General features: G+C 48.6%; 1 protein-coding gene across 5 annotated transcripts in view; it reads right to left on the bottom strand.

The window, feature by feature from the left end:
* The window catches only part of NLRC5 (NLR family CARD domain containing 5), an 85,759-nt gene that overhangs the window by 43,571 nt on the left and 19,124 nt on the right, over positions 1-23,064 (bottom strand). For 4 of the 5 annotated variants that reach the window (XR_011436881.1, XM_023637031.2, XM_023637032.2 and 1 more), the window contains 10 exons: positions 16,251-16,368; positions 13,234-13,540; positions 12,370-12,429; positions 8,499-8,567; positions 5,625-7,299; positions 4,442-4,525; positions 4,213-4,296; positions 2,759-2,842; positions 2,555-2,644; positions 1,384-1,443 (listed from right to left, as the gene is read on the bottom strand). Coding sequence is in view for 4 of the 5 variants with exons in the window: in XM_023637031.2 (XP_023492799.2) it covers positions 1,384-1,443; positions 2,555-2,644; positions 2,759-2,842; positions 4,213-4,296; positions 4,442-4,525; positions 5,625-7,299; positions 8,499-8,567; positions 12,370-12,429; positions 13,234-13,528 (2,501 nt within the window). In the remaining variant the exon portion in view is untranslated. The remainder of the gene's footprint in view (positions 1-1,383; positions 1,444-2,554; positions 2,645-2,758; positions 2,843-4,212; positions 4,297-4,441; positions 4,526-5,624; positions 7,300-8,498; positions 8,568-12,369; positions 12,430-13,233; positions 13,541-16,250; positions 16,369-23,064) is intronic. The other variant, XM_070261840.1, reaches the window with a different exon arrangement.

Raw genomic sequence — 23,064 nt, 5'->3', positions numbered from 1 at the left:
TCCAACATTGGCCTGGGCTCAGGGTCCAAGGTCTAATGGACCAAGCCTCTTCCCTTGCCTTCTAGGGGCTGAAGACCCCGTAGCAGGACCCACAGTGAATGTGTAACAAAGATGGTTGCTTGGAGGTGCTGAAGGTGCTATTCAGCAAAGCAGCAGGAGCAAAATGTTTGAGGTCAAATGGAACCTTTATTCAAATTCTGGCTCTGCCATATACAGCTGGGCATATGCAGCCTTGGGCAAGTCGCTTCACCCATCTGAGCTGCCATTTTCTCTTCTCTAAAATGGGATGACAATATCTAACACCTAGAGTGATTGAAAGATTGAATGAGATGATGTATGGCCAAGTGCCCAGCATAGGCACAAGATTGAAGCTTAGTAAAAAGGAGCTGTTATTGTCTAAGATGTGATGGTCTCCATTTGTAGATGTACGTAGATCCAGATGTAGATGTATGGTTCCGAAGGCCAGGAGCATGGACTGTATGTGGGCCCAGTCCACGGGAAGCCATGGCACCTCCAGGCTGTCTTCCACAGGGCCAGGGGAGGGCTGGGGGCTGCAGGGAGCTGGGACATTATGAGCCGGGTTTCCACAAACTTCTAGATCAGTGCTGTCCAACAGGACTTTCTGCAGTGACAGAAATGTTTTCTATCTGTGCCATCCACTATGGGAACCACTAGCCAGCCATGGACATTGAGCACTTGAAATGTGGCTAATGTGACTGATGAGCTAAAATCTTCATTTTACTTAATTTTAATTAATATAAATTTAAATAGCCACATGTGGCTAGTGGCTACCATGTTGGGCACTGCAGCTCTAGACAGTCGGAAGGGAAAAAGACATTGGTCTTACTAGATCCTGGTGCAGGCGAAGAAACTGAGGCTCAGAGCAGGGAAAGGACTGTGTCCATCCGGGACTGGCCAAGCTGGAATCCACGCACAGCTTGAACAGCCATCATTTGAGTGCCAACTGGATGCCAGCAGTGTTCTAAGCACTTCAAATGTATTAATTCACTTAATTCTCAGAATAACTCTAAGATGTAGGTACCATAATTGCCTTCCCCTTTTCTTAGTTATAAGAGCTTTCCTTGCGTACTAATGCCAATCTTACAGTATCTTCATGGCCTCCCTAAGGGTCTGACTCACTCTCAAACTTCTGGGGATGTTCCCTCACCATGGGAGCCAGATGTGGTCCAGAGATGCTAGAAGAAGCTAAAGTCTTTTGCCAACTCTGAGAAGTAAGTCATCTCTCAGGGCAGCAGTAGCAAGAAGAATCCCCACATTCTAGCTCTTTCTAAGGTCTCTTGGCCACCTTTCCCCACAACTGCCCGAGGCCAGATCGCTTCTCAGGCTGAGCCCAGCTTCACCTCCACCCCCTCAGTTTCTTACCCTGGTAGCTCTGCAGCTGTCTCTGCAGGTGGGGAGAGAAGGAAGATGAGGTCCGCCTTCCTGCAGGGTCAGACACCAAGCCATGAAACCCATGGACTGGAAACCAGCACATCACCTCCTACCTGTGCATCCCTTGCTGCCCCCAAAATCCAGAGAAAGCTGATTTTGTAATTGACAGAGAAAAAACAGAATGGGCAAAAGTGCTCCAAATCAGATATGTCCAGAATTGTGATTATGTCATTGCTTGATGAATCCTCAGTGTTTTAAAAAGTCAGGAAAAGGGGCCAGCCCCATGGCGGAGTGGCTAAGTTCGCATGCTCCGCTTCAGTGGCCCAGGGTTTCGCTGGTTCGGATCCTGAGCACAGACATGGCACTGCTCGTCAGGCCACGCTGAGGCAGCATCCCACATGCCACAACTAGAAGGACCCACAACTAAAAAATATACAACTATGTACTGGGGGGATTTGGGAAGAAAAAGCAGAAAAAAAGTCAAGAAAACAATTTTTACAAGGAAGATAATAAAAATTAGGAATGCTGAGAGTTTTTATAAGAGTCATAGCATTTTAGGATTAAGAGGCACTGCGCTTAACCTACCCAGGGATCCAAACAAGCAATGCTGGTTCAGCACCACGGAGAGCAACACGCGGCTAAGGACTCCGGCTCTGCCTGTCCTTCTTGGATTTGTTGATTCATTCCCTCATCTATCCACCAACCCATCCACTCATCTTTCTTTCTTTCTTTCTTTTTTTTAAGGTTTCATTTTTCCTTTTTCTCTCCAAAGCCCCCTGGTACATAGCTATATATTTTTAGTTGTGGGTCCTTCTAGTTGTGGCATGTGGGACACCGACTCAGCATGGCTTGATAAGCGGTGCCATGTTCACGCCCAGGATCCGAACAGGATAAACCCTGGGCCGCTGAAGTGGAGCACGTGAACTTAACCGCTTGGTCATGGGGCCGACCCCCGAATCCATCCATCTTTCTATTCATTCACTATTTATTGAGTACCAGGTGCCAGGCCTGAACTAGGCTCTGGAGACACCAATGTGAGTAAAACAGACCCAGGCATGCACACGTGGGTCTTACAGACTAGTGGCCTCCTTTTCCCATCCTCCACCCTCCCTTCCCCCTTTCTCAAGACTTTGAAGACCAGGCTCCCACCCTTTCTACTTACGTGACCTGTAGCATCCTGACGGTAGGGCACGTGACTGCCACCTCTGTCAAGTGGAGTAGGGTCCAGTCAGAGACATGGTTGCGGCTCAGGCTGCACAGTGGTGGCAAAGGTGTCAGGAGTGAGTCCCCTATCCCAAGGGCCCCAGACCTGTACTCTCAAAGGGAGGAGGGTGGCTTGGGCAGGGGTGGCAGAAAGACTGCTTACTCAAGCTTCCGGAGGTGCGGCAGGCGAGGGAGTATCTTCACGATGCTCAGCACCTCCTGGTCCTTGAGCTGGTTGTCCTGAAAGCTGCAGGGAGATCGAGGCCCGGTCTGTTAGCCCTGGGGATGGGGCACTTGGAAGCCCCAGTTGGCAGGTAACAGGCCACCCTTATGTGGGAAACACAAGACAGGGGCCGGGAACAGGTTGGTGACCTGCTCCATGGTATCTAGCAGGTGCAGCTAGGAGGAAAAGCCCTTTATTGGACTCACGTCTGTCCCTATTCAGTCCCTATAGGGGAGTTTCTGCCTGGTGGCCCATGGGATCCAGAGGATGGCCTGTGAAGGTCTCATGAGGTGAGACGAGCAGACCCAGCACCCTGCTCTCAAGGCTATGTCTGGGATGTGCCTGAGGCTCCCAGGTGATGAGCAGAGTCTAGAACAGGATGCAGGAGATGCTGCTTCTAGCCTCAGCTCTGGCCCTGACTCATCCAGAGCCCTAGGCCAAGTACATTCCTTTCTGACCCCACGTTCCCCACCTGTCAAATAGGGTCCACAGCCCAGCACTGCCTGGGTTCCTAGCTGCAGGGACAGAAGAACTAAAGAGTGTGAGGGTGCCTTTGTGCGTGACCACTTGGGTCAGGCCAAAGGTTTGGAAATATTGAACTGGTTGACATTTACTTTTCTTTCCTGATTAGCAAGAGTGAACTTAATATTTTTTCCCATCACCCAGAGTGATCACGCACAAAGACACCAAGTGGAGGAGGAGAGAGGAGAGCTGTGGTCCCGCTAATGCTCCACTCAGCAAGCGGCGCACCCGTGCGCTGCGCTGCATCTGCCTGGACGAAGTGGTCCCTTTTCTAAGTTTCATAAAGGGGCCATATGAGCTAGCAGCAGTTCTGCCAGTGAGCTGCTGAGGAGGCTGCCACTTTCTCAGGCCACTCATCACAGACACAGGGCAGGAGTATGTTTGTGCCTACGTGCTTAGATGTGTATGTGGATCTAAGTGTGCATGCATGTGTGTGCTGCACTTGTGCACACCTATGAATGTGCATGCATGTGGGGCATATACTTAAGTGAACTGGCAAGTGTGAGTGTGTATACACATGTGCACAAATGTGGAGGAATGTGTGCTTCATGAATATATGTGTACCCACAGTGCCTGACAACTGCCTACACACCGCCATCCCTTCTCTTGGGGTCACAGAAAGAGTGGAGGGAACCTCAAAAGTCAAGCTCTTTCAAGAGGCCCCAAAATGTGAGATGAGAGAAGCACTGCTCTGGGGTCTCTGAGAGCCTTGTGTTTGGATCCAGCCCACCCAGTTCTTGGACTGATGCCTCCCCTCTCTGGGTCTCAGTCTGGCCAGACCCTGATGGAATCAAACTTGTTGACAGGGGGACCCTGGGGCCTGGGCAGTGACTCTTGCCCCTGGCCAGGGTACCCTCCTGGAGATCACTCACCTGACCTCTTCCAGCTGTGGACAGAGGGACAAAGCCTGCACCACGTGGCTGATGCCTCGGGCAGTGATCTTACTTCCCGCTAACCTACAAGTAAGCAAAGACGGTGAAGAAGGATGCCAATGGGAAAGGGGGCGGGCCAGGAATCTGCCCCGCGTAGGGTTGAGGGGAGGGAGGAGAGTTCCAGGCATCCCAGGCTGAGGGTCCCTCTCGGTCCCAAGCCCTGGCTCACCCCAGCTTCTTCAGGCTCCCCATTGTTGGCAGGCTCCTGGAGAGGGCTTCTGCAAAGGCATCCCCACACTTCCTGCTCTTAAAGCTGCCACAGGAAGAGGCAAGGTGGCAGAGGATCAATGCTGGTCATCACCCACCCCCTCCTCCAACAGATGGAACTTAATACAGTAACGTTAATAGTAGGAGTAGTAATTGTTGTAGTAGTAACAAATACATATTATGCCAGAGGCTGCTAATTGTCCACCAAAACCCATTCTCCACTTACATAGCTATAGCCGGGAGTATGGTTTCCCAGCCAGAGACAGCATTTCCCAGCCTCCCTTGCAGCTCAGTGCAGCCACATGACCATGTTCTCATCACTGGAATGTTCTCACCACAGGAATGAGTGGAAGGGATGTGCCCTATTTCCAAGCCTGAGCTTTAACATTGGGTGCATCTAACCCATGCTCTCTCTTTCCGTTCCCCCAAGCCAGAGCACAGATGTACCCACGACGCAGCTTTGATCATGCAGATCAAGATGCCCAAGGAGATGATGGAGCAACAATGGAAGGGACCTGGGTCCCTGCCCGACCACATGGAACTGAGTCATCCCACTGACCTGGACCATCTACCTCTAAGTCTTCCATGAGAGTGAAAAAAAGCACTACATTATTTAATCCACTGCATGGGGGGTGGGGGGAGGCTTTGTCACTACAGCCTAGCCTTTTCTCTAGCTATTACACACATCAAACCTTTACTGTGTGCCAGGAACTATACTAAGAAGTGTTTTTTATGCATTATCTCAGTTCATTCTCACAACAACCCCATGAAGTAGGTATGATTATTGATTCATTTTAGGGATGAAGAAACTCAGGCTGAGAAGTTTAATGGCCTGTCCAAAGTCAGACAGTCTCTAGCAGCACAGCCTGGATCAGAGGCTCTGGCCCATGACCGAGAGAGAGAGAAAGAGCGTCCAGAAACTGCAACAAGAGGAGATCCAACTGGACCTCAGAGATCCTGGCGAGGCATGAAGCTTCCTCACTGTGTCACAGGCTAAGGGGCAATGAGGGCCTGTCTGTTCTGATACTCAAGACGCTGACCCCATCTCCCTCAGCAAGAGGCTGCTAGACTGGTTGGCCTCCACTCTCCCAAAAGCCCAGTTCCCTCCCAGGTCCTCCCTAGTCCTCCCCTGCCCTTGCTCTCACCTGAGACTCTCTACCTGCCCACAGCTTGCCAGAGCCTCAGGGCAGGAGGGCTCCAGGGGGCAGCCCTCAAAATTCAAGTGGACAGGAGCATCCCTGTGCCCCAGGATGTTGGTCACAGCAGCCAGGTCGGCGTGGGTCAGTGGGAAGTTGTGGAACTGCAGTTGATAGGGGAGACTCTGGGCCACCAGGCCGGCCAGCTCAGACTCCTGTGTCTCGCTCACACAGTGACACAGCTCTACCACCTTCGGCCCCGTGAGCCTGCGGGTGGCCAACTTCCTCAATGCCTGCGCGACCGCAGCCTGCTTGGCACTCACCCACACCTCGTCTCTCTGTGCCAGCTGGCTGAGGAAGTGGCGGCAGGCACAGGATGCCAGGCCCGACAGGAAGGCGGGAAGGTGGTCTGAGAGGCCCAGTCGAGCTTTGGTCCGCAGCACCCAGCGAGAATTCAGGGTGACATGGCGGGCGAGTGCATCTTGGTCCACCTCGGGGCTGGCCATCAGGTGCAGGGCAGCAAAAAACTCCTGCAGGCTGAGGTAGGGGAAAGCATAGCCTGTCTCCTGGCGCCCAGGGCTGATGCAGATGCAGAAGGAGATCAGCAGGCCGTGGGCAGCCCCAAAGGCCAACGTGGCTGGAGGGATGTCTCTGGCAGAGAAGATAACCTTCCCGGTCTCCAGGCCACTCAGGGCCACCTCACAGAGACCCATCAGGGAATTGGCAGGCAGGTACCCACGGGGCCTGATGGCGAGCATCATCTGCACATAGGTCTGAGTCATGGTGGGGAGGAGGGCCGCAGACTGGCCTGGGGAGCTGCCTGGGAGCAGATGGTGGAGGCAGACGCAGGTGACACGGCACAGTGCAGGCACCGCACACAAGCTCCGGAGACGTCTGTTTGCCCGTAACTCTGCCAGGGCGGCCTTCTGCGACGGCAGGTCGCTGAAGAAGCGGCCCACGAACTCCTCCACCCGTGGCCTGTCAAAACCCCACATGTGGACCGTGGCCGCCTCCGTGGGCACGCAGGCGGGCAGCTTCCCTGGACGTGAGGTGGCCATTACCCAGCAGCCGGGCAGGAGGGTCCCACGGCAGAGGTCAGAGAAGAGGGTGAGGGCTGGACCTAGGGCCTCAGGATCTACAGTCTCTCTGCTGGAACAGGGCTGGAGGGCCTCGTCCAGCCCATCAAAGATCAGCAGGACCCCATTAGCATTGTCCTCCAGGTACTCAAAGACGGCGTCAGGGCCCTCCTCGGGGCTCAGGTACAGATCAAAAAGGAGCTGAGGCAGTGTCAGGACACTTGTGATCAGGTTGAGCTGGCGGAATTCAAAAAGGAACAGGGCCTGGAAGCGGTCCAGCTGGCCGTCGGCCCACTTCTGGCAGAGCCAGTGGGCTAGTGTGGTCTTGCCCATGCCCGCCTTCCCCAGAAGCACCCTCACCCTGGGACCCTTGTCAGCCCTGGTGTTGAGGAGGTCCAGGATGCTCACGTCGGTGCCATCTTCTGCCTTGGGGTCCCCCATAAGGGCCCCCTCCTGAGTGCTGAAGGGCGCCGTGGCTCGGCTCCACTGCAGGACTGGGGGGACGTAGGCCTGGGGGAAGACAAGCGGCTGCCCCGGCCCCAGGATCCTGCCGCCGTAGCGCTGCTGGGCAGAACTCCTCAGCAGCTTCAGGTACCTCTTGGCCAACTCTGCAGGGGGCAGGGAGACGGCGTGAGGGCAGAAGGCCTCCCCGCACCCCCATCCCCTCCCCTCAGAGTCGGCTGTTGGGAGCCAGTAGCCTCAGCTGTGTATGTACAGGACGCAGTGGTGGCAAGAGCACACAGGGCCTCTCGTGTCACCCAAATTCCTCGAAAGAGTTGGTTCTACAGCAGCACAGGCTCTGGCAGCCATTTAAACAGAGGATTATGAATGGGGACGTGTGGATCATGGCTTGATTTGTTTCACAACAACTGAACTGGTGTCAAGTTTTCAGTCTGATGGGGGAGGGGAAGGAGGCACCTCCTTTGCAACGTCTCAGTGGAACAACCTCTTGCTGTGATGTCTGAGTGACCTGTGCCCCTCCCCAATGTTTCAGTCCTGCAATGCCCAGGGGTGAGCAACAACCTGCAGGCCCAGGTACTAACCCATCAGAACTGCAGGAGCTGGGCCCCTACAGGCCCAGGCATGGGCTTCTTAATTGCTGGGTCATTGGGAGATGCTGAGTGGCCCAGGGGAAGGACTGGGGCCACTGGGAGCCTACACTGGGGGTACTGGGGTAGTGGCCTATGTTATAGAGACGTGAATCGTCTGACCATCGGTGGATCCTCTGGCTATGCCCACGGGGCTTGGGTTTCCCAGCTGGTGGGAGAGATGGTTGAGAACAAGGGCTTTTCTGAACAACTGGTGGAGAGTGAGAGAAGTTCTGTGTCCTCCACTCCCCCTGGCCCGGCTGGTCCTCAGCAGCTCCCATGTCTCCAAGGGCCCCAAAGGGCTTCTGTCTTGGGTGATTCTCCCTGGTATCCTGCTCACCCCTAAACTGGCCAATGAGGACCCAGGCCTGAAGGCATGCAGGTCACCTCCCTGGGGATCCCTCAACCCTGAGGACATGGGGGTGTCCCAGGAAGAGTCTGGATGATGAAGCCGCAGCCTTCTGGGATGCTTCAAGCTCTTCAGCTGAGCCATCTCTGGAGAGGCCCTCCTGCGGCCTTTGGGGGAGGCTATTCCTTGCTAGACTCAGCCCCTCTTCTGCCCACACAGGACCTCCAATCCTTCTCTCCTGGAAGCTTGCAAGACAAGAGTCACTGGGCCCCTGGAGGCTTGTCAGCAGGGAACAGAGTCCAGGATCTGTGTCCCCGCGCCAAGGCAATCCAATCCCTCTGTTTGGGTCCCGCCTCACCTTGGTACTCACCTAGCTGCTGCTTCCTGGACTGCTTCGGGCGGGGCGAGGACCCACAGCTCTGATGAGGCCGCTTGATACCTGGAAAGAATGAAGGAAAGAGTAAGTGATGAGGTTTGTAGGCCTGGGCTGAGGGGGTACCCAGCATCTTTGGGGAGCTTCATTCCACAAACGAGCTGTAGGCAGACAAGCGTATCCACACCCAGAGGCTGAAGGAAGGCAGGCAGTGGACAAAGGCTGCATCAGTACCAGCTTCTGTTTGCAGAGGGGGTCCTGGGCCCTGGTGAGAGGGCCAGAGGCTCTGGGCTGGGGGATCTCCCAGTCCAGCACGCAGGGTGAAGGGCACACAGCCAGCAGCCTCAGAAACACTTAGTCCCAAGCACTAAATGGCTTGGGAAGGACCCAGCTCTGTGGAGGCCACCACTAGTTGGAAAAGAAGAGTTTCCAACAGGCTTGGCCAGGGCTGTGCCCCACCCCGTGTGCCTGTGTGCTTCATCACTCTGATTTCCCATCTCCCACATTGCCTCACTGCCTCAAATGGCTTCGTGAGTTCTTCAATGGTTGCCTGGATTTTCAAGAGTCATTCTAATGCCTTTCTGAAGATGTTGGGAAAGGAAGAAGGAAAACAAGAAGGAAGGGGAGAGAGAAAGGAGGGGAGGGAGAAAGAAAAGAGGACTTAGGGGAGAAGTTTAAGAAGAAAAGCAGGATGCTCCTACAGCTAGGACAGTGAGCAATCAGAACAGCCCCTGAGCAGGCCCCTTGCCCTGCCAAGTGTCAACTGTTTAGTTGCTGGATTGCAGGGAGACCCAGGGGTCCCAAAGAGGGACTAGAACCAGTTTGAGAGTACTTCAATAATTTAACACGTCGTCTATTAATGAGGGACTGAATCAGGCCTGGTGACAGCCATGTGAGAATTATGCCAGCCTAGTGATAAGGGTCGGAAGGGAGCAGGGACCAGGACAAACAGTTTTGATTGTTGAGGAGCTGGGATTGTGGGGTGGATGTTTCCTGTTAAAGCATGTTGGTGTTAGTGCCATGCACAGCTATAAGCAAAAAGTTCACATTTCTACAGAAATAAAGGTTCTGAACCCACAGCAAACATCATACTCAATGGTGAAAGACTGAAAGCCTTTCCCCTAAGATGAGGAACAAGGCAAGGAAGGCTGTTTTCACCACTTCTATTCAACATAGTACTGGAAGTGCAAGCCAAAGCAATTAGGCAAGAAAAAGAAATGAAAGGCATCCAAATTGGAAAGGAAGAAGTAAAATTATTTCTTTTTGCAGATAATAGGATCTCATATGTAGAAAACCTAAAAACTCTACAAAAAACATTTTAGAACTAATAAATGAATTCTGCAAAGTAGCAGAGTAGAAAGTCACACACAAAAATCATTTGCATTTCCATACACTAACAAAGAACAATATGAAAAGGAATACAAAAACAATTCCATTTACAATAGCATTAGAAAGAATAAAATACACAGGAATTAACCAAAGAGGTGACAGACTTGTACACTGAAAACTACAAAACATTGCTGAAAGAAATTGAAGAAGATATAAATAAATGGAAACACATCCCATGTTTATGGACGAGAAGATTTAATATTATTAAGTTGTCAATATTATATTACCCAAAGCAATCTACAATTTCAATTCAATCCCTATCAAAATCCCAATGACATTTTTTGCAGAAATAGAAAAACCCATCCTAAAATTCATATAGAATCTCAAGGAACCCCAAATAGCTAAAACACTCTTTTTCTTTTTATTGTGGGAATGTTGGTTTATAGCATTATATAAATTTCAGATGTACATCATTATATTTCGATTTCTGTGTAGATTACATCATGTTCACCACTCAAAGACTAATTACCAACCATCACCACACACATGCGCCTAATCACCCCTTTCGCCCTCCTCCCTCGCCCTGCTAAAACACTCTTGAAAAAGAACAAAGCTGCAGAACTCACACTTCCTGATTTCAAAACTTATAACAAACCTACGGTAATCAAAACAGTGTGGTACTGGCATAAAGACAGACATAGAGACCAACGGAAGAAAACAGACAGCCCAGAAATAAACCCTCATATACAGTCAAATGATTTTTGACGAGGGTGTCAAGACCATTCAATAGGGAAAGGACAGTATTCAATGAGTGTTTGGGGAGACCTAGAGAGCCACGTGCAGAAGGATGAAGCTGGACCTTACCTAACACCACACACAAAAATTAATTCAAAATGGATCAAGGACCTAAACGTAAGACCTAAAACAATAAAACTCTTAGAAGCAAACGTAGGATGAAAGCTCATGACATGGGATTTGGCAGTGATTTCTTGGAGATGACACCAAAGGCACAGACAACAAAAGAATAAATAGACAAATTGGACTTCATGAAAGGTAAAACATTTTGTGCATCAAAAGACACTATCCACAGAGTAAAAAGGCAAAGCACAGAATGGGAGAAAATATTTACAAAATATATATCTGATAAATGATTAATATCCAGAATATAGAGAGACTTCTAAAACTCAACAACAAAGAAACAAACAAGCTGATTCAAAGATGGGCAAAGGACTTGAAGAGACCTTTCTCCAAAGAAGACACACAAATGGCCAACACGCACATGAAAAGATGCTCAACATCACTAATCATTAGGGAAGTGCAAATCAAAACCACAGTGAGATACCACCTCACACCCATCAGGATGTCTATACCCAAAACACAGAAAACAAGTGTGGGCGAGGATGTGGAGAAATTGGAACCCTGTACACTGTTGGTCGGAATGTAAAATGCTACGGCTGCTGTAGAAAACAGTATAGAGGTGCCTCAAAAAATTAAAAATTGAACTACCAAGTGACCCTGGATTCTGGGTATATACTCAAAGGAATTGAAAGCAGGTTCTTGAATAGATATTGGTTTACCCATCTTTACATCAGCATCATTCACAACAGCTAAAACATGGAAGCACCCCAAGTGTCCATCGATGGATGAATGGATGAGCAAAACGCGGTACATACATACCACGAATATTATTCAGCTTTAAAAAGAAAGGAAATTCTGACATATGCTACAATATGGATGAACCTTGAGGACATTATGCCAAGTGAAATAAGCCAGTTGCAAAACAGTTCCACTTACCTAAAGTACTTACAGTACTCAAAATCATGGATACAGAGAGTAGAATGGTGGTTACCTGGGGCTGGGGCAGGCAGAAGGGGAGCTATTGTTCAATGGCAGAGTTTCAGTTTTACAAGATAGAAAGAGTTACGGAGGTGGATGGTATGATGGCTGCATAACAATGTGAGTGTATTTGATACTACTGAACACTACACTTAAAAATGTTTGAGATGGCAAATTTTACATTATATGTATTTTACCACAATAAAAGAGGAAAGAAAAAGAAAGAAAGATTCTGAGCAGGTTCACCATTGGTGAGGGGGCCGCCATTTGATCTGCGACCCCTCCCAGCCCATCGGAAGATGAGTCAGCGGCTCGCTGGGTGTGGAGAGCAGTCTGTGGGGGAGGCTCAGGCCAGAGGTCTGGGTCTGTGGGGCTGGAACATGAGGCCCTGAGGCTTGGGCACAGGGACATGAGAACAGGCTTCATTGAGGGAAACCAGACAGGGGATTCTGGCAGTGGCCAAGGGCTGACAACTTCAGACTCTCCAGGTTAGACCCCTGGGAACAGGTGTGGGGACAGACCAAAGCCTTGAGGGGCACAGCAGGGGAGGAGATGACACTGCGAGCCATGGGGAGAGCAGGGGACATGTGCAAATGGGGCGGTGGACGAGGAGGATGGTTTATGGCAAACAGCTGTGATGAGCCACCATGAGCCTTCTCTGGGTTGGAGGTGGGGCCCCTCCTGTGCCCACCCGGGGCCTCACCGTGCTGGAGCTGAGATTCTGGTCCGCAGTCCTCACCAGCTTCCAGCGGACTGGGAAACCCTGGAAGAGAGGGGAGGATAATAATATACTATGGGGCTGTGGTGCGATGCCCTGGGACCGGCTCTGGCCAGGTGTCTGACTCAGGGCCCATCCCTCAGGATGGGTCCCCAGCAAGTTTATACTCTGTGATCTTTGGAGAGCACAACTGGTGGTGAGCCTTGAAGGCAGCTGTGGGCAGAAATGTGTGTCTATATGCAGGTTTGTGCATGTGCAGGCATGTGTGTGCATGCACATGTGTTCATGCATGTGCACATGCATACACTCATACTGTGAACTTCCTGCCTTTGCTGCACTCTGCCTTGTGGTAGAGATCTTCAGTGAGTTCTCGATTCCTCCCCAGGAACATCATTGCCCCTCAATGTTCTGTGTTGCCCCACGGTGCTGTGTAAATAGAAGATGTCCAAGAAACGCGCACCGAACGGAACAGAGTTCAACCCGCCCGCCCCTCAGGAGAGGTCAGAGGGCTCCCCCTGTGACAGCTTCTGACCACATTGTGAAAAGAAACCTCCTGGGCATTGTGGGCTATTTGGAATTTCTTGGCCAAAAGGAGTCACCTGATTCTTTCTGTCCTTGTATCTTGCCTCTCTGGGCAGCTGGGGTGGGGCAAGGTAGAAGGAAGGGTCCTCCAGGTCCCCAGCTGATTTGCTGGGCTTAGGGAAGTGCTCAGAAGCCTGGAATTTTGTTCCTGGCTTGGCCACATTGTCTCTGTGTCGCTCAGGTGGGTCCCAGCCTTCCCTGGGCCTCCCAGGCTCCATGCAACAAGGGGCTTGCTGGCTTCTTGGCACCTCTCACGCCTGCCCTTACCGTCTCCGTGGCCCCACGTGCTCAGCAGCGGCACCTCCAGCTCGAGCGGCACCTCCAGCTCCATGCACACGCAGTGGATGAACGTCTGCCAGGGGGCCGGGCCCTGGGCGTACAGTTCCCTGAGCTGTTGGATGATCCTCTGCGAGGGGTCCAGGGCCTCGCTCCTGGAGCCCAGGTCCATGTTGGGGAGGAAGAACTTCACCTTGGCGTTCATCCATTCTGGGGCTTGGCTGAGCAGCCTCACGAGCCAGCTCCACAGGCTCTTGGTGCCCAGCTGGAGGCTATCGGGGTCCATGAGGAGCTTGCCCTGCAGGGACAGGGTAGACAGGTGAGTTGAGCGGCACGTGAGCTGGGGGCCAGGTGAGCTGGGAGGCAGGTGAGCAGGGGGACAAGTCAGCTGGGGGGAAGCCTAGGGGGGCAGTCAAGAACTACTCCCCACATTTGAGGGGCAGAAAACAGGCAGACAAGTGGCCTCTCGGGGGAGTCTCAATACTTCTTCCCCGGAGGTCAGCCTGCTTCTTCTGCACCCCCTCCCTTACCTGCGCCTGTGTCCTGGCTCTGGAACGGTCTGGTTCATTCCCTGTGGATGGTCCCCTGAGGATGTTTTGTTCTTTGTTTCCCTGGATCCATTTTGCTGTTCTCTATCTGAGCTAAGCTCACAGCAGAGACAACTAGTGCCCCAAAATTCGTTCCCCCGTTCTCCCCTAGTACTAGCACCCCTGAATATTCCCTAGTCATCTGGAATAGACTGTATTTCCCAGCCTCCCTTGCAGTTAGAGGTAGCCATGTAATTGTTTTGGCCAATGGGAAGTACGTAGAAGTACTGTATAGCTTTCTTTGCTTCTTCTTGTTGGCTGGAATGCCTACGTGATGACTGAACCTTGGGCAGCCATATTGGATCGTGAGGTGGAAGCCAGTGCTGAGGAAGGTGGAGGGTAAGGCTGTCCATCTGCCTCGGACTCTCTGACTTTGAACTTCTACTCTATGGCAGGGAAATACATTTCTATTCTGTTTAAAGCATGTTGTTTAGTGCTTTCTGCTACTCACAGTGGAATCTAATCCTAGCTAATACAAACCATCTCTCTCTTTCTAAGCAAATTCCTCCCTTCTAAACTGGAACTCTCAAACAACCTGCTGGTTGGGCAAGGGACACTTACATAGCAAAAGCCTAAAAAACATGCAGTCTCTGATTCAGCAATTCCATTTCTAGCACTCTAGCCTTAGGAAACAATCATGGATGTACAGCTTTTTAATTACAAAGCTGTTCACTGCAAGATTATTTACAATAGACAAAAATTGGAAGCAACCTAGATATCCAGCAATTGGGGATCAGTTAACTAATTGTTGGTCCACCCTGCAGTGGAAAATGCGATAACATTTCCAAATGTACTTTCTGGCACTATTTCCTTAAGAATGGCAGCAAACACTTAGAAAGCACTTTCTATATGTTGGGCACTGTTCTAAGTGCTTTGTGTGCCTCACGTAATCCTCACAACTCCAGAGACCCTGCCTCCAACTCTGAAAAGGATGGCAGGGCCACCCAGGAGCCAGCCTTACCAACTCCCAGAGCCGGGGCACAGGACTCTGTGTGCGGGGTTCAGATGCCAGCTCCTCCCTTGACCCCCAGCAGACGCCTACTGCGCATGTGTCCCCATCCCCTCTGGTCACACCTCTGCAACCGGACTAAAAGCAATAGCTCCGTGCTCAGGCAGAGCTTGAGAATTCATGAAGCATGCGCACACCCATGGGGGAGGCAGGGATCACATCCCCACTGCACAGGTGGAAAGACTAAGGCCGGGGAAGGGTGAAGGATGTACCCAAGGTCAGACTGCGAGTCCGTGGCAGAGCCAGGCTCAGAACTGAGATTTCTTGCCTCCTTGGAGGCAGGAATTTACTAACGTAATTTCCAAGGCCTTGGGAGCCTAGATGGCACCAAATAAGGCTAAGTTCCTGGATTTTGTGTGATCTTGGCAAGTGGATGTGGCCATGCCCCAGGATACAGCTTCTTTACCCAGCTATAGGGTGCAACGTCCATGCCGCCCATAAGGAAATGATCTAGGGCAGCAAGATGCCAGGTGGAGGTGAGAAGTGCCTGGATGGCGTGATTTCTGGGGAAGTTCTTATCCTCAGCTTTCTCCTCCAGCCGGTCTGACACAATGCCTTTGCTCCCACCATTAGTGCTCTACCCTCTTGGAGTAAGACATCAAGCTCTTTAAGGGTAAGCACCCCTGGGAGAAAGAGCACATTACATCAACCTGATCACTGAGGCTTCTGTAGCAAACAGCCTCGGAGACGGAGGATTACAGTAGCGAGATCCTCGGCCCCAGAGTGAGGAGTCGAGCGCTCTCGCCCCAGCTCTGCAATAACTCTTTGTCTGAGCATCTGGGCTGCTCACAGATACATCCTTCTGCTCCTTCCAGGCCCTTGGTAGGACGGAACTTCCCCGCCCCTTGAAATCAGACATGGCCATGAAACTTGCTGTGGCCAATGAAATGTGCTAAACAATGACACGTGTCCCATCTGTGCGGAAGTTTTCAGAGCCTGTGTGCGGTTCAGCACGCTCTCTCTGTTCCTCGACCACAGCAGTATTCCAGATCTTGGCTGCTCCCTTAGCCTGGGTCCGGGAAAGAGGATAATGTGGAACAGAGGCCCCAGTCAATTCACAATAGACAAGAAGTCGGAGCAGGAAACGGGCTTTCGTTGCTGTAACCCGAGGACTTTGAAGGTTGTTTGTTACTGCAATACAAACTAGCCTATCCTAGCCGAAACACCCATAGAATGACCTTGAGCAAGTCTCTTCCGTCTCTGGGCCCTGGTCACACCATCTATGAAACGGGTAGATCAGATGCTGTCTCGGGCCCTGGTTGATTTGCTGAATGGTGGCCAAGGGTAGCTTGCCGTTTTGGGGGCAGCCCAGTGAGGTCAGTCCGGGTAGGGGCAGGTCGTGGTAGGGAGCAGGAGGAGAGTGGAGGAGTGGACGGGAGGGGAGAGAGGAGGAAAGGGGAAAGGTCACCTACTTGGCCTCCTGGTTCATCATAGGTGTTCTAGTGCGTCTGCGGAGAGGGTCTCATGGGTGCCTCGGCCAAGCCCCACGGCCTGAGCTGGATTTGCAGGTTGTTTCCAGTGGGGAGGCCCCTAAGGAGAAAGGAGACAGGCGCTCTCCCCACCATCCCAAATTCCAAGAGGAATGCTGTAAAAAAGGCACAGCCCGAACCCTCCTCCAGAGACCCCCTCGGAGGACACTTGGCGCAGGAACAGTCCCCTTGCCTTCGTGCGCAGATCCTTCCCAGACCACAGCTCCTTTTGTCTCTAGACTTTGCACAGCCCAGTCCTCCCCAGTGTCACCTCCTGCCACATCGGGCCCAGAGGATGCCCCTCTCCCTTCTCCAACTCGGACATTCACCTTACAGTGACTTGTGGCATCAGAGTGTGCCCTTCAAATCCAGCAGATTCATGACAGCTGATTTATTTTGATGAACATGGAATAGTCCTCATGGCAGATGCCAACTTCCTTTCCCAATAAAACTCCAAAAGGGTTAGGATTTGTCATCTTCTTTCTTCTTCTTCTTCTTCTTCTTTTTTTTTTTGCTGAGGAAGATTAGCCCTGAGCTAACATCTGTGCCAGTCTTCCTCCACTTTATATGTGGGTCACCACCACAGTGTGGCTGACGAGTGGTGTAGGTCCACACCCGGGATCCAAAAGCATGAACCCAGGCCACCAAAGTGGAGCGTGCCAAACTTAACCACTGCACCACAGGCTGGCCTCCCATCTTCTTTCTTATTACACTAGGAAGTGTTTTTTAAACAATTGAGAGTAAATATTCTTCTTAATGAGAAAACCCAGAGGCTTTGATTGCTGCCTTGCCAAGAACTCAATAAAATGATGCCCTAGCACCAATGCCTATGTAATGCAACTTTTGACAGCTTGGCTAACAATGTGAAACGGACAAGAAAAAACACGGCTAAAAGCCACATGGAAGAAAGACAGAAAGGCAAAAGATCAGTGTGTGCACTGACGGTGTATCTACGAAGTGTAAGGACTGTACCTACAAAGTTCCAGGACCTTAGATAAATCCGCACAAATAGGCACATTCTAACAGAACAGAGGCGAGCGCTGTAGTTCGAAATAGGAAAAGAAAAAAGACACTGGAAACTAATACAATGCTATATGTCAATTATATCTCAATTAAAAAATTTTTTAATTAAAAAAAGGAAAAGGAAAAATAGATCGTGTTGAAGAGGTACTGGGGTACTAATAATATCTTTTGAAACAAAACTGTCAATTCTCACAGAAGAAATGAAGAGAGGCAGGAGTGAACCGAGACGAAGCGTTGCTATGGACTGAATGTTTGCGTGCCCCCACATTCGAATGTTGAAGCTCAAATCCCCAGTGGGATGGTATTTGGAGGGGGGGCCTTTGGGAGGTCATTAGGTCAGGGGGATGGCTCGCAGTGAGGTTAGTGTCTTTTAAGAAGAGGCAGGAGAGATCTTGCTTCCTCTGTCTGCTCACCGCCATGTGGGGAAGGCGGCCGTCTGCAAGTCAGGAGGAGCCCTCACCAGGCGCCATGTCTGCTGGCACCTTGATCTTGGACTTCCCAGCGCCCAGAACTGTGAGAAGGAAATGCATGTTGAGTGAGCCACACAGTCTATGTCACCCGGTTATAGCAGCCCAAATGGACTCCGACAGACCTGCTGGTGACCACGGAAAGGACAGGAAAAAACCCTTCCGGTTAATATGTAGATTGAAGGCAATGCCACTTAAATTGTAGCAGAGAACTTGATAAAATTATACATCATTTAGACAAAAAAGGGCAGAAACGACAAGTGTTTGCACGCTTTAGGTATTTCATAATAAACATTGTAAGTTAGAATTAGATAACAAGAAAAAAAATGAAGACAATTAGATCAAAGCCTATTTGCTGGGAGAGGCAGGCAATAACGGAGAGACTTCCCAACATAACAAAGCATATTATAAAGTGACTGTCATTAAAGCTGGATTAAAAATAGAAAATTTGATCCAAGGAATGGAATAGAGTTCAAATTAGCTTCACACTCACTTAAAACTCACCATTCAATATTCAATGGTCTTAAGAGAAAAAGTAGTATTAAATATATAGTAGTGTATATATTATTATATATAATACATAGTATTAAAACACACAGTAATCCAAGTATTTTAAACTTACAGAATTTTTATTTTTGCTAGGAGACATTTGCCTTGAGCTACCATCTGTTGCCAATCTTCCTCTCTCTTTTTTTTTCCTCCCCAAAGCCCCAGCACACAGTTGTAGATTCCAGTTGTAAGTCCTTCCAGTTCTCCTACTGAGCTGTTGCCACAGCATGGCTATTGATAGACACCGGGAACCAAACCTGGGCTGCCGAAGTGGCGTATGCCAAACTTTAACCACTAGGCCATCAGGGCTGGCTCAAGAATTATTATTATTATTACTTTTGTGTGAGGAAGATTGGCCCTGAGCTAACATCTGTTGCCGATCTTCCTCTTTTTGCTTGAAGAAGATTGTGGCTGAGCTAACATCTGTGACCATCTTCCTCCACTTTATGCGGGATGCCACCACAGCGTGGCTTGAGGAGCGGTGCTAGGTCCATACCTGGCACCTGAACTGTGAACCCTGGGCAGCCGAAGCAGAGCACGTGAACTTAACCACTACACCACCGGGCCGGCTGCAAGAATTATTTTTTAACTAAGTAATTAAATTAAAATGTTCTGTATGGACAGATTTAAACCACAACCAGATACCATTTCACACCCACATAGAACGGCTACAATGAAAGAGAAGACAATCCTAGTGTTGATGAGGATGTGGAGAAATGGGAACCCTTACACACTGCTGGCGGGGACGTAAAATGGTACAGCCACTTTGGAAAACCATTTGGCAGTTCCTTAAAACGTTAAACATAGAGGGACCATAAAATCCAGCAGTTCCACTCCCAGGTCTATACTCAAGAGAAATGAAACCATATACCCACACTGAAAACTCATCCACAAGGGTCCATTATCCATAATAGCCAAAGGGTGAAAACAACCCAAATGTCAAAAAACTCATGGAGGGATAAACAAAATATGATACATCTATACAGTTGAGTATTATTTGGCAATAAAAAGTAACAAAGTAGTGATACATGTTACACATGGATGAACCACAAAAACATTATGCCAAGTGATAAAGACTCCTGATGAAGTATCCTATTCAGTAAATCCAGATTTAACGAGCTCGGGCACGTGTATGTTTCAAATGTGTGTGCACGCGTGTGTGTGTTTCCATACCTCGAGACCCGCTCTAAGGCTACACAAGAGACTGGTGACAGGATTGTGTCTGGGGAGGGGACCTGGGGCACGCAGGCAAAGGAGAGCCCTTACGCTGTACTCTTTTGGGCCACTTTGTACCATTCGAACTTTTTTAACGGGTGCATTTTAATGTGAAAAAAACCCATAAAAACATTTGCAGTAAAAACTAGACTAGACATTTCTGCAATGTGTAGAAAGAGAAATACGTGAGGAGAGAGTAAGCACAAGAAATGATCTGCGATGGCTCACAGAAATGGAAGTTCCCTACGTCATGGAAAATAATAAAACTTAAACAGAAATAGGAAGGTAATAAATGAGGATAAATATTTGTATTAAGTATGACAGACGGAGGCTGAAGATCCAAAGTGAAAAGTTATTCATACTTATGGAGGAAATATTTTAGTTTAACATTTTTTGTGTGTTATAGGTCCAAAACTACATTTTCACTGGAAAAGTGGTTGCAAAAGCTGAACAGATGATGCAATGAATATTTGCAAAATGCCAGTGCCTTTCGGCCTCATCTATTTTAATCCTCACAACTACTCCTCTTGGCTGCCTCGTATGAATCGAAAGATTTCCGAGTCCAAAACTGAGCTCCTCACCTTCCCTCCCAAGCTGCCTGCTTCCGCCACCACCTTCGCCACTTCGGCGAAGGGTCGCCTCACGCTTCCTCTAACTCAGGCCAGCGATGGCGTCATCCTTCCAAGCATGTTGCAGAATCTCCCTTCCTCCAGCGCTGCTGCCTGGACCTGGTACCATCCTTTCTCACCTGGATCCCTGCACCAGGAGTCCTGCTCCCCTCTTCTGCTCTCCCCGATGTCCTCCAGAGCACCAGACGGCCCACATCACATGCCCACATCACATGCCTTTGTGGCCCAGAACCTTCCCGCCTCACCCAGAGAGGAAGCCAGAATCCTTCTCAACACTATCAAGTTGTTTGAACAGTTCATAAAAAATCAAACTTGACAACTTAAAAATTTCCCTCATTGTGTTAATTGTTTTCCACTTATTTTAAAATTAACTTTTGGCCATTTATGTTTTTTTGAGACAACTGCTCTTTTTGTCAAGAATGTTCCAGCTTAGTATAGCCCACAGTTGTATATAATATTTTCTTGCATATAATATTTTAAATCTCCTCACATCTTTACATTTAAATTAGTTTATTTTACTTTGTCTTTTTCTCCTTATTAGATTTGCCAGCAGTTGGTACCTCTTGTTTAAAAACAAACTTTGATTTTCTTTTATCGATTCTGCAGCATTTTCCCTTTCCTAGTTTTATAATTTTTGTTTTTATCTTCTTATTTCTTTTCCCCGATTTACGGAGACTGTTACTCTTTAAATTTTTGAGTCAGTTTATTGCTTAGGTCATTTCTAGTCTTTTCCTTTTAAAAAAAATAAAACACTTTTGTTTCACTTTTGGCTGATTTCCACAAATTCACATGAAGTTTTACATCAAATTTACATTAGATTACTAGTAAATTATAATTTTGAACTGAGTCATTTAATAGAAAGGTAAATTATTTTTTAAAACTTTGCCATTAATTTTTCATTTCACTGTACTGTACAAAGAATAAGTCCTGTGAAATTTCTGCTTTGGGGAATATGTTGAGATTTCCCTTTTGTGCTTGGTATATGACAAATTTTAAAATATTCCATGACATTTAAAAAGATATTCTTTTTCAATAAAGATGGATTTTTATCTCACAAATTATGCCAGAATAAAGTCTAGGTGGGCCAAAATTTAAATGTAAAAAGTTAAACCATGAAAGTTCTAGAAGATGATAGATGATCAATTTACAATTCATGAAGCTGTACGTTTAGTTTTTTTGCATTTTTTTCTGTGTTATATTTCAAAACAAAAAAAGTTAAAAATTTTTAAATGCTAGAAGAAAACATAGGAAAAGTTTTCTTAAAAAAATAATTTCCGGGGCCAGCCCAGTGATGCAGCAGCTAAGTTCACACACTCCGCTTCGGCAGCCTGGGGTTCACTGGTTTGGATCCCGCGTGTGGACCTACACCTCGCTTATCAAGCCAAGCTGTGGCAGGAGTCCCACATAAAATAGAGGGAGATGGGCATGGATGTTAGCTCAGGACCAGTCTTCCTCAGCAAAAAGAGGAGGATTGGCAGCAGATGTTAGCTCAGGGCTAATCTTCTTCCAAAAACAAATCAAAAAAATAATAATTTCAGAGTAGAGAAGGCCTAGCCAGGTATGACACACAATCCAAAAATCATAAAAGAAAAACTGGATGAAACTGACCAGATACAAGTCAGAATTTTTGTATTCCAAAGAATACAGCAAAAAAAGGTGAAAAGATGAATGATAAAGTAGAAAAATATCTGCTGGTTACATCACAAAGCCATAAATGTCTTTAACATATCAAGAATTACTACAAATCAATAAGAAAAAGAACTACGACCTGACAGAAAAGTGGGCAAGGAACATCAACAGTTTACAGAAAAGGAAATACAAACGGCTCTTAAAGATGTGAAAAGATGTTCAACCTCCCACGAAATGGAAGAAATATGCATCAAAGCTAAAACAGATGTCCATCAGCCCCCCCTTATCCTCGGGGGGTGTATTCTAAGACCCCCCAGTAGACGCCTGAAACCGCGGATGGCGTGCAGCTCTATATACACTCCGCTGTTTCCTATACACACGTAGTTGAGGAGCGACAGCGAAACTAGGACCAGTTTCTTTTTTCTTCTTCACAATGTCACAGATAGAAGATTCATTCCTACCATAGATCTTAGCAACCTCAAAATGCGATTTTCTTTCCTTCTTTATTAAGTTGAAAACTCCCACTTTTTCACTTAAAGGACGAACTTTACAGATGATCTGGTAACCGAGAGGCCTACTAAGTGACCAGTGGGGAGCAGATACATCGCAGATGCGTTGGACAAAGGGATGATTCACGGCCCAGGCGGGATGGAGCGGGACGCTGGGACGTTTTATCACACACTCAGAAGGCTGTGCAATTTAAAACCTATGAATTATTTATTTCTGGAATTTTCTGTTTGATATTTTCGGACCGAGGTTGACTGTGAGGAACTGAAACCGCAGAAAGCAAAAGCAAAGATAAGAAGGGATGACTGTCCTGTTTTCCAGCTCTTGGATCGACAAAGCTATTACACAGTAGGCAAGGGCGTGAACTTACAGGCATTTTGACTTCTTGCTAATGGGAGTGTAAGCCGATACAATCTTTATTTACCAAAATTGCAAACGCCACATAGTCACACCCAGCGATTCCACACCAAGATATTTAGCCTACAGATATATGCATAATGTGCACAATAACAGATGTTCAGGGATATTTAATATGGCCTTATGTATAATAGTAAAAGATTGAAAAAACCTAACTTCTCATTGAAGAGGACCTGGCTAAATAATGACACATCTATGAGACGGAATCCTACACAACCACTAAAAAGAAAGAGGCAGAACCATGTGGATGATATGGAACAGTGCCCAAGATGCACTAAGCCTTAAAACAGAGCAAAGGCAGAACAGGATATAGAGTATGCT

Source organism: Equus caballus, chromosome 3, assembly GCF_041296265.1.
Source record: "Equus caballus isolate H_3958 breed thoroughbred chromosome 3, TB-T2T, whole genome shotgun sequence".
In the NCBI taxonomy this organism is placed as follows: Eukaryota; Metazoa; Chordata; class Mammalia; order Perissodactyla; family Equidae; genus Equus; species Equus caballus.
The sequence above is the reverse complement of the archived record's forward strand: the minus strand, read 5'-3'. Positions and strand labels throughout refer to the sequence as shown.